Here is a 13,868-nt window from a genome sequence, read left to right as displayed (position 1 = left end):
CCAGAAATTTTAGCTGCAGAGTTTTCCATGCAATCACCCCTGATACCAGGGCAATACCTCAGCAATTACCCAACATCCTGTCAGAACTGTCAAGGATTATAGAAAGTTGGACAGACATGTCAAATAGTTTAACACGTACAGTATGTCTGTTGTGAAAACCTGACAGGTGGAGACAGTTTAGCTTTTGTATATAACAGAGACAAAGATAATATTTGTAAACCTTTTTAAAATGACTTCTGCAATTTCTGCAAAAATGTCTAAGTATAATTCAGGTCCGAATAATAGAAATAAATTGTGTCTACCTGGATGAATATTACACAATTATTATGTGTACTTTTTTAAACAAACTGATTAACTCTTATTTCAAAACCAGTACAGAAAAGAGATAAATGCAAAGAAAAGGCAGTGTTTTGTGAACTGTTTTATAACTATTTCATTGAAAACAGTACAAAGATATTTAATCCATTACATTATTAAATTAATGATTTTTGTATATATACACTGGTGCTATAAGATATCCATAGGCAGTGCTATTGTAATATTACAATAATTATTTTATGTATAATTTAAAAACCATGTTTCTTAGATGAGAAACCTGAGATGCTGTTTTGATGAATATAGCAACTCTTGTTAGTAAGCACTTCCAGGGGCTCATCTGAGGTGGACTGATGCAAAGAAAAATATTTTGATCGTTACTAACTGAAGTTCTTAGTTCCTACCAACTCAAGTTTAAAAGTCAGCATCTGTCATAGTGTGCGGTGTTAGTGCTGACAGCATGGGTAACTTGCACATCTTGAAGGGCACTATTTAAAGCATCAAAGTGGTGTATCAAGCAAGAATGTTTAACAAATTCTCAAATAATCACAAAACTGAAGCACACTTCTAAAAAGTAGCGTCAATAATTGTTTCCCTTTATATGTAAATAATTACATATTAACTATTTTCAGCTTGTTTTATCTAAGATTTCTCATAATGTCCATTGAAATTAGTTTTGTTCAGGGCATGGTTAACATTCATATACCTCTATTTGCCACTAAAGTATAGCTTTCTGTGGCTTCTTCAGTAAATGAGGCACATTTATAAACAGAAAGCCAATGTGTGCATATGTGCTTGTTTGTAATAGTTTGTGCAAACTACATTTAATTTAATAGTTTATACAGAAATTGAGGAAATGCCAAAAGAAACACAGCTCTTTGTTGAAAGGTAGTTGGTTAAAGTTTGAATACCCTGGATGAATAAAAAAAAATAGGTTAACATATACTTAAGAAGAAACAAACTGATAATTCTTGTGATTTTTGGGCACAATTTGCTGAATTAAACATATTGTTAAGTATACATAAAATATTAAATAGGTCATTACTTTTTTACCTTTTATGTTTTACCCAGTTTGATAAACTCACATATATTATGAATAATTAATTATAAATCGAATATAAATCAGGACGGCACAGTGGCTCGGTGGGTAGCACTGTCGCCTCACAGCAAGAAGATTCAATCCCCAGGCAGGGCGGTCCGGGTCCTTTCTGTGCGAAGTTTGCATCTTCTCCCCGTGTCTGCGTGGATTTTTTCCGGGAGCTCCGATTTCCTCCCACAGTCCAAAAACATGCAGTCAGGTTAATTGGAGACACTTAATTGCCCTATAGGTGAATGGGTGTGTATATGTCTGTGTAACGTGGGGGTCTACGGCTAGACAAATGGGCGGACACAAACGCAGAGATGTAAAAACTAACAAAGGATATTTATTAATAACAAAAGACAAGACCAACAAAGCAGGGCTAAACAAAACTAAACACAGCTAACTAAACATAAACTAAGCACACGGCTAGTAACATAAACTAAGTACACGGCTAGTAACACAAACTAAGTACACGGCTAGTAACACAAGCTAAACACAAAGCTAAACACAGAGACCAAAACAGAGTTCCACACCATAACCCAGTTCAGAAGAATAGTTCTCAGAGTCTTTCGAGAAGCTGCCTCCCTTTATTAGGAGCAGCTGGAGCTAATTAGCCCAGAAGATCCAATCAGGAATGGGGCGTGGCAGGAGACAGTGTGCTCATGGAGAGGGGGGCGTGGCACCTCAGGAGCACAAGAGCACACAGAGGCTGTCAGCATTACAGTCTGTGTGTGTGTATGTGTGTGTGTGTCTGCCCTGCGATGGACTGGCGCCCCGTCCAGGGTGTAACTGTGTGCCTTGCACCCATTGAAAAGCTGGAATAGGCTCCAGCACCCCTCCCCCCGATCCTAATTGGATAAGCGGTTAAGAAACTGAGTGAGCCTATATATACTGTATATATATATATATATATACTGTATATATATATATATATATATATATACAGTGTATCACAAAAGTGAGTACACCCCTCACATTTCTGCAAATATTTCATTATATCTTTTCATGGGACAACACTATAGACATGAAACTTGGATATAACTTAGAGTAGTCAGTGTACAACTTGCATAGCAGTATAGATTTACTGTCTTCTGAAAATAACTCAACACACAGCCATTAATGTCTAAATGGCTGGCAACATAAGTGAGTACACCCCACAGTGAACATGTCCAAATTGTGCCCAAAGTGTCAATATTTTGTGTGACCACCATTATTATCCAGCACTGCCGTAACCCTCCTGGGCATGGAATTCACCAGAGCTGCACAGGTTGCTACTGGAATCCTCTTCCACTCCTCCATGATGACATCACGGAGCTGGTGGATGTTAGACACCTTGAACTCCTCCACCTTCCACTTGAGGATGCGCCACAGGTGCTCAATTGGGTTTAGTCCATCACCTTTACCTTCAGCTTCCTCAGCAAGGCAGTTGTCATCTTGGAGGTTGTGTTTGGGGTTGTTATCCTGTTGGAAAACTGCCATGAGGCCCAGTTTTCGAAGGGAGGGGATCATGCTCTGTTTCAGAATGTCACAGTACATGTTGGAATTCATGTTTCCCTCAATGAACTGCAGCTCCCCAGTGCCAGCAACACTCATGCAGCCCAAGACCATGATGCTACCACCACCATGCTTGACTGTAGGCAAGATACAGTTGTCTTGGTACTTCTCACCAGGGCGCCGCCACACATGCTGGACACCATCTGAGCCAAACAGGTTTATCTTGGTCTCGTCAGACCACAGGGCATTCCAGTAATCCATGTTCTTGGACTGCTTGTTTTCAGCAAACTGTTTGCTGGCTTTCTTGTGCATCAGCTTCCTTCTGGGATGACGACCATGCAGACCGAGTTGATGCAGTGTGCGGCGTATGGTCTGAGCACTGACAGGCTGACCTCCCACGTCTTCAACCTCTGCAGCAATGCTGGCAGCACTCGTGTCTACTTTTTAAAGCCAACCTCTGTATATGTTGCCGACTACGTGGACTCAACTTCTTTGGTCGACCCTGGCGAAGCCTGTTCCGAGTGGAACCTGTCCTGGAAAACCGCTGTATGACCTTGGCCACCATGCTGTAGCTCAGTTTCAGGGTGTTAGCAATCTTCTTATAGCCCAGGCCATCTTTGTGGAGAGCAACAATTCTATTTCTCACATCCTCAGAGAGTTCTTTGCCATGAGGTGCCATGTTGAATATCCAGTGGCCAGTATGAGAGAATTGTACCCAAAACACCAAATTTAACAGCCCTGCTCCCCATTTACACCTGGGACCTTGACACATGACACCAGGGAGGGACAACGACACATTTGGGCACAATTTGGACATCTTCACTGTGGGGTGTACTCACTTATGTTGCCAGCCATTTAGACATTAATGGCTGTGTGTTGAGTTATTTTCAGAAGACAGTAAATCTACACTGCTATACAAGTTGTACACTGACTACTCTAAGTTATATCCAAGTTTTATTTCTATAGTGTTGTCCCATGAAAAGATATAATAAAATATTTGCAGAAATGTGAGGGGTGTACTCACTTTTGTGATACACTGTATATATACAGTATATATATACTGTATATATATATATATATATATATATATATATATATATATATATATATACAGTATATATATATATATACAGTATTTATAGGCTCACTCAGTTTCTTAACCGCTTATCCAATTAGGATCGGGGGGAGGGGTGCTGGAGCCTATTCCAGCTTTTCAATGGGTGCAAGGCACACAGTTACACGCTGGACGGGGCGCCAGTCCATCGCAGGGCAGACACATACACACACACACAGACTGTAACGCTGACAGCCTCTGTGTGCTCTTGTGCTCCTGAGGTGCCACGCCCCCCTATCCATGAGCACACTGTCTCCTGCCACGCCTCATTCCTGATTGGATCTTCTGGGCTAATTAGCTCCAGCTGCTCCTAATAAAGGGAGGCAGCTTCTCGAAAGACTCTGAGAACTATTCTTCTGAACTGGGTTATGGTGTGGAACTCTGTTTTGGTCTCTGTGTTTAGCTTTGTGTTTAGCTTGTGTTACTAGCCGTGTACTTAGTTTGTGTTACTAGCCGTGTACTTAGTTTATGTTACTAGCCGTGTGCTTAGTTTATGTTTAGTTAGCTGTGTTTAGTTTTGTTTAGCCCTGCTTTGTTGGTCTTGTCTTTTGTTATTAATAAATATCCTTTGTTAGTTTTTACATCTCTGCGTTTGTGTCCGCCCATTTGTGTAGCCGTAGACCCCCACGTTACATAATAGTTCTCCTAAAAAGGGACACAGCGAGATGTCGTTCCCAGAATTTGACGTACATACATATTTACGTATATATATATATATATTATAAATCAGAATCATAAATCAATTGTACACTAAAGGTTTTTTTTTCTTTTTTACATTTAAACAAACAAAACATAGAATTTGACCAGGGGACTTTGACCAAGTACATATGCATCAAATTTAATTATTATTATTATTAGTATTATTATTTGTTTTGAACCAATGCATTTTACAAAAATATCCCACCATGTTTTTTGGCCAAATCAACTGATTCTATTCCAAATCTGCCAAAGTTCTTAATCTGAAACTAATGTAAAAAGTGGCGGTGTTCTGGAGCAGAAACATTGCCTTTGACACTTTGTGATTGCTTTGGGAATTGTGTGTGTGTGTGTTTTGAACACCCAAAGTGAGAAATGTCTGTGCTTAGCTCTTTTGCTTGGGGTTTATTTGCGTTCCTGCCCTTGGATATGTTTCATCTCCGCTTTCCAATAAATTAGCCCACAGTGTGTGGGTACCTAATAAACTCCTTATTCTATTACCTTTCTTTATTTCTTTATACTGCTTTAAATTTGTGGAATTTGAGCCCTAGGACAGTGTCATGATTTTGCATGTTCTCCATGCGTCTGTGCAGCTTTCCTTTGGATATTTGAATTTCCCTCTAGCTCAAAACAGACAGAAGGTAGACTGGCAACTCTACTATTTTTTTCCTAGATGTAAGTCAGTAAATGTGTGGATGTGTTGCTCTGTGATAGATTGCAACCCTGTCCAGTGTAAAAGTTTTGCATTGCTACATGCCCACTACCTTTACACTCATCTCACACCATAATTAAAAGAAACTGATTTACTCCAGTGTTATTCAGCTTGATGCCTTTATTTTTCTGGCTCTATACATTTGTATAAGTAATTACAGTTTAATGAGTTTGAATGCAATGACAAGACTGTACTGAAATTTAAGAAATAATCAAGAGTGCCTTCTCATAGAAGAGGTTTGTAGCTCACCGAGTACAGTGTTTAACATAGTTTAACATAGTATTTACCTGTTTATTTTTTTAAGTCTTTATTTGTTAGACACCCAGGGTTATACAGTGGGGCCAAAAAGTATTTAGTCAGCCACTGATTGTGCAAGTTCTCCTACTTCGAAAGATGAGAGAGGTCTGTAATTTTCATCATAGGTACATTTCAACTATGAGAGACAAAATGAGAAAAAAAAATCCAGGAAATCACATTGTAGGATTTTTAAAGAATTTATTTGTAAATTATGGTGGAAAATAAGTATTTGGTCAATAACAAAAGTTCAACTCAATACTTTGTAACATAACCTTTGTTGGCAATGACAGAGGTCAAACGTTTCCTCTAAGTCTTCACCAGGTTTGCACACACTGTAGCTGGTATTTTGGCCCATTCCTCCATGCAGATCTCCACCAGAGCAGTGATGTTTTGGGGCTGTCGCTGGGCAACACGGACTCCACAAATTCTCTATGGGGTTGAGGTCTGGAGACTGGTTAGGCCACTCCAGGACCTTGAAATGCTTTTTACGGAGCCACTCCTTCGTTGCCCGAGTGGTGTGTTTGGGATCATTGTCATGCTGGAAGACCCAGCCACGTTCCATCTTCAATGCTCTCACTGATGGAAAAATCTCACGATACATGGCCCCATTCATTCTTCCCTTAACACGGATCAGTCGTCCTGTCCCCTTTGCAGAAAAACAGCCCCAAAGCATGATGTTTCCACCCCCATGCTTCACAGTAGGTATGGTGTTCTTGGGATGCAACTCAGCATTCTTCTTCCTCCAAACACGACGAGTTGAGTTTTTACCAAAAAGTTCCATTTTGGTTTCATCTGACCACATGATATTCTCCCAATCCTCTTCTGGATCATCCATATGCTCTCTGGCAAACTTCAGACGGGCCTGGACATGTACTGGCTTAAGCAGGGGGACACGCCTTGCACTGCAGGATTTGAGTCCCTCTCGGCGTAGTGTGTTACTGATGGTAGCCTTTGTTACTTTGGTCCCAGCTCTCTGCAGGTAATTCATCAGGTACCTCCGTGTAGTTCTGGGATTTTTGCTCACTGTTCTCATGATAATTTTGACCCCACGGGATGAGATCTTGCGTGGGGCCTCAGATCGAGGGAGATTATCAATGGTCTTGTATGTCTTCCATTTTCTTACAATTGCTCCCACAGTTGATTTATTCACACCAAACTGCTTGCCTATTGTAGATTCACTCTTCCCAGCCTGGTGCAGGTCTACAATTTTCTTCCTGGTGTCCTTCGACAGCTCTTTGGTCTTGGCCATGGTTGAGTTTGGAGTCTGACTGTTTGAGGCTGTGGACAGGTGTCTTTTATACAGATAACGAGGTCAAACAGGTGCCATTAATACAGGTAACGAGTGGAGGACAGAAGAGCTTCTTAAAGAAGAAGTTACAGGTCTGTGAGAGCCAGAAATCTTGCTTGTTTGTGGGTGACCAAATACTTATTTTCCACCATAATTAACAAATAAATTCTTAAAAAATCCTACAATGTGATTTCCTGGATTTTTTTTTCTCATTTTGTCTCTCATAGTTGAAGTGTACCTATGATGAAAATTACAGACGTCTCTCATCTTTCTAAGTAGGAGAACTTGCACAATCAGTGGCTGACTAAATACTTTTTGGCCCCACTGTACCTGTTAGTACCTTACTCTTTTGGCCTAAATGATTTTGGCCCATTCCTCTTTACAGAGTTGCTTTGATTTAGCCACATTGGTGGACTTTTAACCTTATGGATCAATCAGTTTTTTTCTTATCGTTGGCAATATGGCTCCCATCCTCCAGACACCAATGCTGTTTATTATTTCTTTTTGCTTTAGTATTTATCTTAAACTGACAGTTCCAATATGCAACAGTTAGATACAGTGGAGAGGCACTCCTGGATATAGGTAAAGTTCACCACATACTTGCCCTTCGTCTTTCTGACCTCGACTTTCTGCTATGTTCTGACTTCACTAACTTCAGCCAGCAAGGCCCAGCATCTTGGGTAATTGACACAGCCTGAGGACAAAGAGGCCAAGACGGAAGCATGACAGGAAAGATAGGCTATATGCTAAGCTAAAGGCTAGAACACTCATCTCATCTGCTACCTAGCCTGCTGCTAGATAATGTTCACCTACTCAAAAACAGATTGGACGACTTGAGCTCTAGGATTACAATTCAGCATGAGATCAGAGAATGCTGTGCTCTTATCCTTACAGAGACCTGGCTCTTAAACAGCAATCCAACTACAAACACATTCCGCCCACCGTTGTTACCGTACATCAGCCTCAGGGTAGAACAGAGGTGGCGGCATCTGGATCTACAAAAACAATCTACAAACTGCTGAAAAACATTGTTCAACAGACATAGAACTGTTGTTAGTAAAATGCAGATATTTATCTATTAAGGGACTTCAGTGCAGTATTTTTGTGTTTTATTCTGCCACAAGTGAACTCTGTGATGGCACTGGGGCTGCTGCATGACATGATCAGCAAACAAGAGACTGTATAACTGGACTCCATGTTCATCGTTGCCGGCAATTTCAACCACTCCACCTCTGGACTGTTCTCCACAAGTACCATCAGGATGTGAGCGGAACATTCTCAACCAAGTGTACAGTATCGTAGGGGCACCTACAAGGCAATGCCTGGGCCACACTTCAGACAGTCCAACCACTTCTCCATGTTCCTCTATCCAGCTTACAAACAAGCCACCCCTGTAAGAAAAATGGTTAAAGTGTGGAATAAGGAAACTGAACTGGTGATTTAAGACAGCTTTGTGGGTACAACAGGGATATGTTTTGAGCTGCTTCTTTAAGAGAGGATGCTTCACTCACTGTGTGGTGCATAAGGCTGTGAGGAGAACAAACCCACAGAAAGCAGCGGACCCAGTGAACCTTTCTGGGTGTTCACTCAGGGTTTGCTCATTAGAACTGGCTGCAGACATATTCAATCTGTCTCTTGTGCAAGCTTCTGTGCGCACCTGCTTTAAATTCACCACCATAGTTCCACTCCGAAGTGACCTGCCTGAATGACTATCATCCTGTTGCACTCAATCCGATTATGAGGTGCTTCGAGAGGATGGTCATGAAAACAAAACACATTTGATCCTCTGTCAGAATCGGTCCACTGACGATGCAGTTAACACTGCCATTCACACACCGACAGGGCAAACACATATGTCAGGATGTTGTTCATCAACTACAGCTCATCATTAAACACAGTCAACCGACACAAATTTTCTAAAAAGCTCCTCACCCTTGGACTGGCACTCTTTCTTTGTAACTGGATGCTGAATTTCCTAACAGACAGACACCAGTCAGTCAGAGTTGGCAAACACACATCCAGCACAAGAACTCTAAGCACAGGGATCCCCAGGGCTGTGTGCTACTTACACGCTAATCACATATTACTGCATGACCTCCCAGAACAACACTAGCATCATTAAATTTGCTGATGATACTACAGTCACTGAACTGATCACTGGTGAGGATGAGAAAGTGTACATGTGGAAAGTGTATGTGTGCAGACAAGACTAAGAAGCAGTGACTGTACTTTCTGGGACAGCTGAGGAAATTTGGCATACATTTGGCAAAAGGCTACAGTAAGTACTAAAATTAGGAGTACTATGGGAATGATCTAATCAATACAAGGATATGAAATGAGGAAACTGGCAGAACAAAAGCATATTTAAAGTGCAGTGCTGTGTGAGGAGTAAATGCATGGAACTGGGTCAGATGAGGCATGGATGTGCGTTAGGTCTTAGTACTCAGCTGATATAAAAATCTGTTTGGGTGGTTCCTCCTCTGGCTCTGGGAGTCAGGCATTTAGGGCGGTGACAGTGGAATATTTCAGATGGGGGTATATCTTTGGCTAGGACATCTTTGGCTTGGCACAAGAGCTCCTCCAGACCGTATCCCTTCCAATCCAACAAATACTGGAGCATTCTTTCTTCTCTGCGGGAATCCAGTTGGGCTCCAACGACATATGCAGGTGCACCATCAACAAGGAGAGTAGATGGAGAAATTATGGATAATTGGCAGAGAGGTGGATTCCTGCAGGGGTCCAGGCGCTGCGAGTCTAAGGAGAGAGATAGGGAGGGGGAAGTTGAGCGGCCTTATGTCTGTTAAACTCTGCAAAGAACTGACTGTAATCCCTAGCAATAGGACAGGGACTGACATTGTTGGGATGTTCCATTTTTTGTTGAGCCACGCTGAAATGGGTAGCCATCCAGTTATCTTGACCAAAAGATGTTGGAGTTGTTTCTAGAGCCATGGGAAACCAAACAAAATGGAATAGTAAGAAGACTTAATTAAGCAATTAACTGTTCTTTTGGGAGACTGGATTGCACATTTGCAATCATTTGCAACATTTAGGGCAGATTTACAAGAAGCGGCAAAACCGCTTTTGCGCTGATTTTGCCATTGTTTCCTACGGAGTGTAACAGTGCCGTTTAGCTTGCCACTGCGTTTTCCCGAGCAATGTGCACCACACACTTTTGCTGCTTTGGGCTCAAGATTTTTGCCTGATTGAATTTTGACCCAGTTTGCTGCTGACCTTTTTAAAGTGCCTGCAATGAGACAAACTGTTTGATATGACATGGTAAAAGCGACTCAGGCTGTATGAACAATGCTTGACGTGAACAAAGCTTAACATGGCGTATTGTTCAGTAGTAGAGAGAACTTATGACCAGTAATAATTTTGAGAAGTCTAGTGTTCTTATGTCATTCTTTTAGTTCATTAAGCCACGCTAAGCTTTTTAATGATGTGTTTTAGACTCTCCTGCAGAAGCTAATTCTTATCGTTTCTTAGCACCCCGAGATGTATAACACAAGTTTAAAAGTGAAACCACCACACAATTAGGAAAATACAGCTAAACATAGATATATGTGGATGCTTTCAGAAAGAATTTGATGGTTGATTGAGCCCTTAGGAGGTTGTCTTCTCAAATTGAGAGGGTGATAAATTGGTCTGTGAGTAGAGAGGCCTCTTGTCAGGCTGGTTTGATCTGGAGCCTGAAATGGAGATGTCAATAGTGTTTTGGCACAGCATTATGTAAGGGTATTCATGCATAGGTTAATGGACAGGAGTGCAGGTTTTTATTTAAAAAGTGAATGAGCATCACACACAACACAACACGAGAGTAAAAGCTACTTTGAGACGGTTTGCCAAACCATTAAGCCAAAAGAATCAGTGTCTACATGATGGCTTTCAAAAATACACAAAAGTAGCTGAACTGTTTAATCTAGCAGAGAATGGCAAAAATTGAACTGTAATCTTTCCAGAATGTGCAAGGAAACACACAAGGCTGACTACCTTACCAACTGAGTATAGTCAAGGACTCTGCACTGCACTGGTCTCTAGTCTTCTCTTAAATAGTACCAAAATTGGGTGCAGTGCATTAGCGCTCATTAGTGCTACAGATCCTGGGATATCTAGTCCGTTTTGGATTATGACAGGCTGATCTACGCATCCTGTTGCAAGATAAAGCGGACGAAGGTAATCGACACATTAGAACTTCAATATTTCTGAAATGTGAACTGACTTACTGTCAGGGATCAATATGAATCATATTTGTTGTTGTAGGCTCAATAATCACTGCTGCATGAAAATTTACTTTGGACTGTTTCAGCAACTTTAAACCTCTAATGCTATTTCTTAAACTAATTTAGAATGACAAAGTCTGATTGTGGGTTTATTGCTTATTGACACTAAATCTAATATGTGTCTGGAACAGAATAATTTATGATCAACACAACATATAGTGTAAAACCATGTGCGAAGGAAGTCCCATTAGATTAAAGTAGGTTTCTGTAATTTTTAGTGCTGTAGTAGGAGCAATTCCAATTATTTGTTTCTAGTGTGGCTAAATAATTGAGCCATGTGCTCCATGCTGAGTTTCTGCAGGAATTAAGGGCCAGTATTAGGTGAAAGAGTCCCTAATTAAGCAGGTATAATTGTCATCAATCTCCGGTGCTCTTCAGCTTGCTGAGTGATCTCAAGGCTGTAATTAGCCTAGCGAAATTGAGTTGTAATCTGCCCTTGGCCAGTCTTTCTCAGCAAATCAAGTGTGAGAAGAGTCTTAGGAATAGTGAAGGAGAAGTAATAAGAAATTATTTTGCCTAATAATTGTGAGAAATAATACGTTGCCTGGGATTTCCATTTGTATCACTTTTCAATATCGTGTTTTATTTTTATTTTCTCTTTTTGTTTTGCCTCTTTGACTACTTCCATTACTGTATTATGAATGTGTAATCAATATCTTGACCTCCTGGCTGACCCTATTCCTTCTTCAGTTTGGTAGAACGGAGGTGATTGACAACACATTAAACCCAGACTTTGTCAGAAAGTTCATCCTTGACTACTTCTTTGAGGAAAAGCAGAACCTTCGATTTGACTTGTAAGTCTTTTATTTTTATTTGTATTGTGTACAGTTTGTCTTGCTAAGAAACTACTGTTTCAAATGACTGATCTTTGTACTGTGTACAGTCCTACAACTCAGCCTCAGTTCTCAGGAAAAACTAGCATCAATAATCACATTACACAATTTTGTCTCAGGATAAACATTTTTAAAGCTCTCACACACTGGGCATCAATAATCAGGCACAAGAACATTGACCAAAATAACATTATTTAAAAAAGCATAAAACTACATCAGTCAAAACAACATCAGGCAAAATGACCTTGGACAAAACAATATTTTATAAAAACCTCATAAAAGCATCAGGTAAAATGGCTTTAAAAATCACCATTGGGAAACTGACCTTGAACAAAGTGGCATCAGGTAATGGACAATAAAGTATTAGGTTAAGCACCCTAACACTGACTTTGTTTTGTCAAAAGCCTTTTTACTTTATAAACTTTAGTCTAAGACTATTTTACCTGACACTGCCTAAGGTCATTATATCTTCTGCCTTTTGTCTAAGGCTATTTTAAATAATGTTGATTTGTACAAGACATTTTACCAGATGACTGAAGTACAATTGTACTATCCAATAGACACAGGCTTGTTTAGCCTCGGAAATGATTGCATTTTACTAACAACCAAAATAGTTACTGAGGTCCAAGAATTCATATGTCATTTCCGAGCTTAAACACTGACTGTAAATATCACTTTAATATTATCAACCTACAAATTTGCTTTAAATTCAAAATAAATTGAAAAAGGCTTAGTGCAGGTTGATGTAAGCAGGCAGAAAAATACAGATACTGATGCTCAGCTGAGATGCTAACCGTAGTGCCCTCTAATTTTATTTTTATCTTCTTATAAAGATACTGGCTCATTGCTCACTTAAAAGACTTAAAAGCAGCTTTGAAATTTTACTAAAGGTGTGCTCTTTTAGCACTCTTTAATATACAGATAGAGGTCTTTTCTGTCATGATGCACTGTCTGATGTCTTTGTGCTAGAAGAAAGACCACATGCTTCATTAAAATGTCAATTAAAGCACACGGCCAATGAATTTATTAAATATTTAATAATACATATGTGTGATGTATTCATGACTACTATAATCCTTTATGAGACAAATAATGAAAATAAGATAAAGAATATGTAGTTTTCAGTATATGTATATGTGGTGTTTATTTATCTTTTAATCTATTTTTATTTGTTTTTATATTTCAGATATGATGTTGACTCTAAAAGTCCAGACCTATCAAAACATGTGAGTATAACTGACCTGAACCATTGGATCCCTGATATTAAACATTATAAATAACTCAAATACAGTACTTGGTATGAAAATACGGGGCATAAGAAAAAGTTTGTGAACATCCATCATTTAAACATTTATTGCTGCTATAACAGCTTTTATTCCTCTAGGAAAACTCTCTGCTACATTTTAAAACATTATTGCAGTTTCTGTTCAGCCAAAAGAGCATTAGTGATTTTTTTTTTCTTTAAGGACCTCACTTGGTGAAGTATGATATGTTATTTCACCTGGGCAGATGCAGAAAGGTGGAGATTTAAAAGCAGTTAGGTCCAAGGGATAAAAGTAACTGAGCTATTTAGGAAAACCCATTCTTCTGGCACTGTACTGATATAGCCAAATTAACTAGTTAGAAAGGGTGTTCACATACTTTAGATTTTCTGAACTGTCCTTATCAATACATATACAAATGTGGCCAAAATATTAATACTCTTTCACGGAATTGAATAGAAATTTAACTTTTGATTCATGACCGAACAAACAAAAA

General features: G+C 39.7%; 1 protein-coding gene across 4 annotated transcripts in view; it reads left to right on the top strand.

Annotated features, from left to right (window-relative positions):
- Window positions 1-13,868, top strand: part of cpne5b (copine Vb) — a 277,781-nt gene that overhangs the window by 97,311 nt on the left and 166,602 nt on the right. For 3 of the 4 annotated variants that reach the window (XM_062986426.1, XM_062986428.1, XM_062986429.1), the window contains exons 4-5: window positions 11,968-12,071; window positions 13,297-13,336. In XM_062986426.1, coding sequence (XP_062842496.1) covers window positions 11,968-12,071; window positions 13,297-13,336 — 144 coding nt within the window. Of the gene's footprint in view, window positions 1-11,967; window positions 12,072-13,296; window positions 13,338-13,868 lie in introns of all 4 variants that reach the window. The other variant, XM_062986427.1, reaches the window with a different exon arrangement.

This window comes from Trichomycterus rosablanca, chromosome 24 (assembly GCF_030014385.1).
Source record: "Trichomycterus rosablanca isolate fTriRos1 chromosome 24, fTriRos1.hap1, whole genome shotgun sequence".
In the NCBI taxonomy this organism is placed as follows: Eukaryota; Metazoa; Chordata; class Actinopteri; order Siluriformes; family Trichomycteridae; genus Trichomycterus; species Trichomycterus rosablanca.
This window is presented reverse-complemented; position numbering and strand designations above follow the sequence as displayed.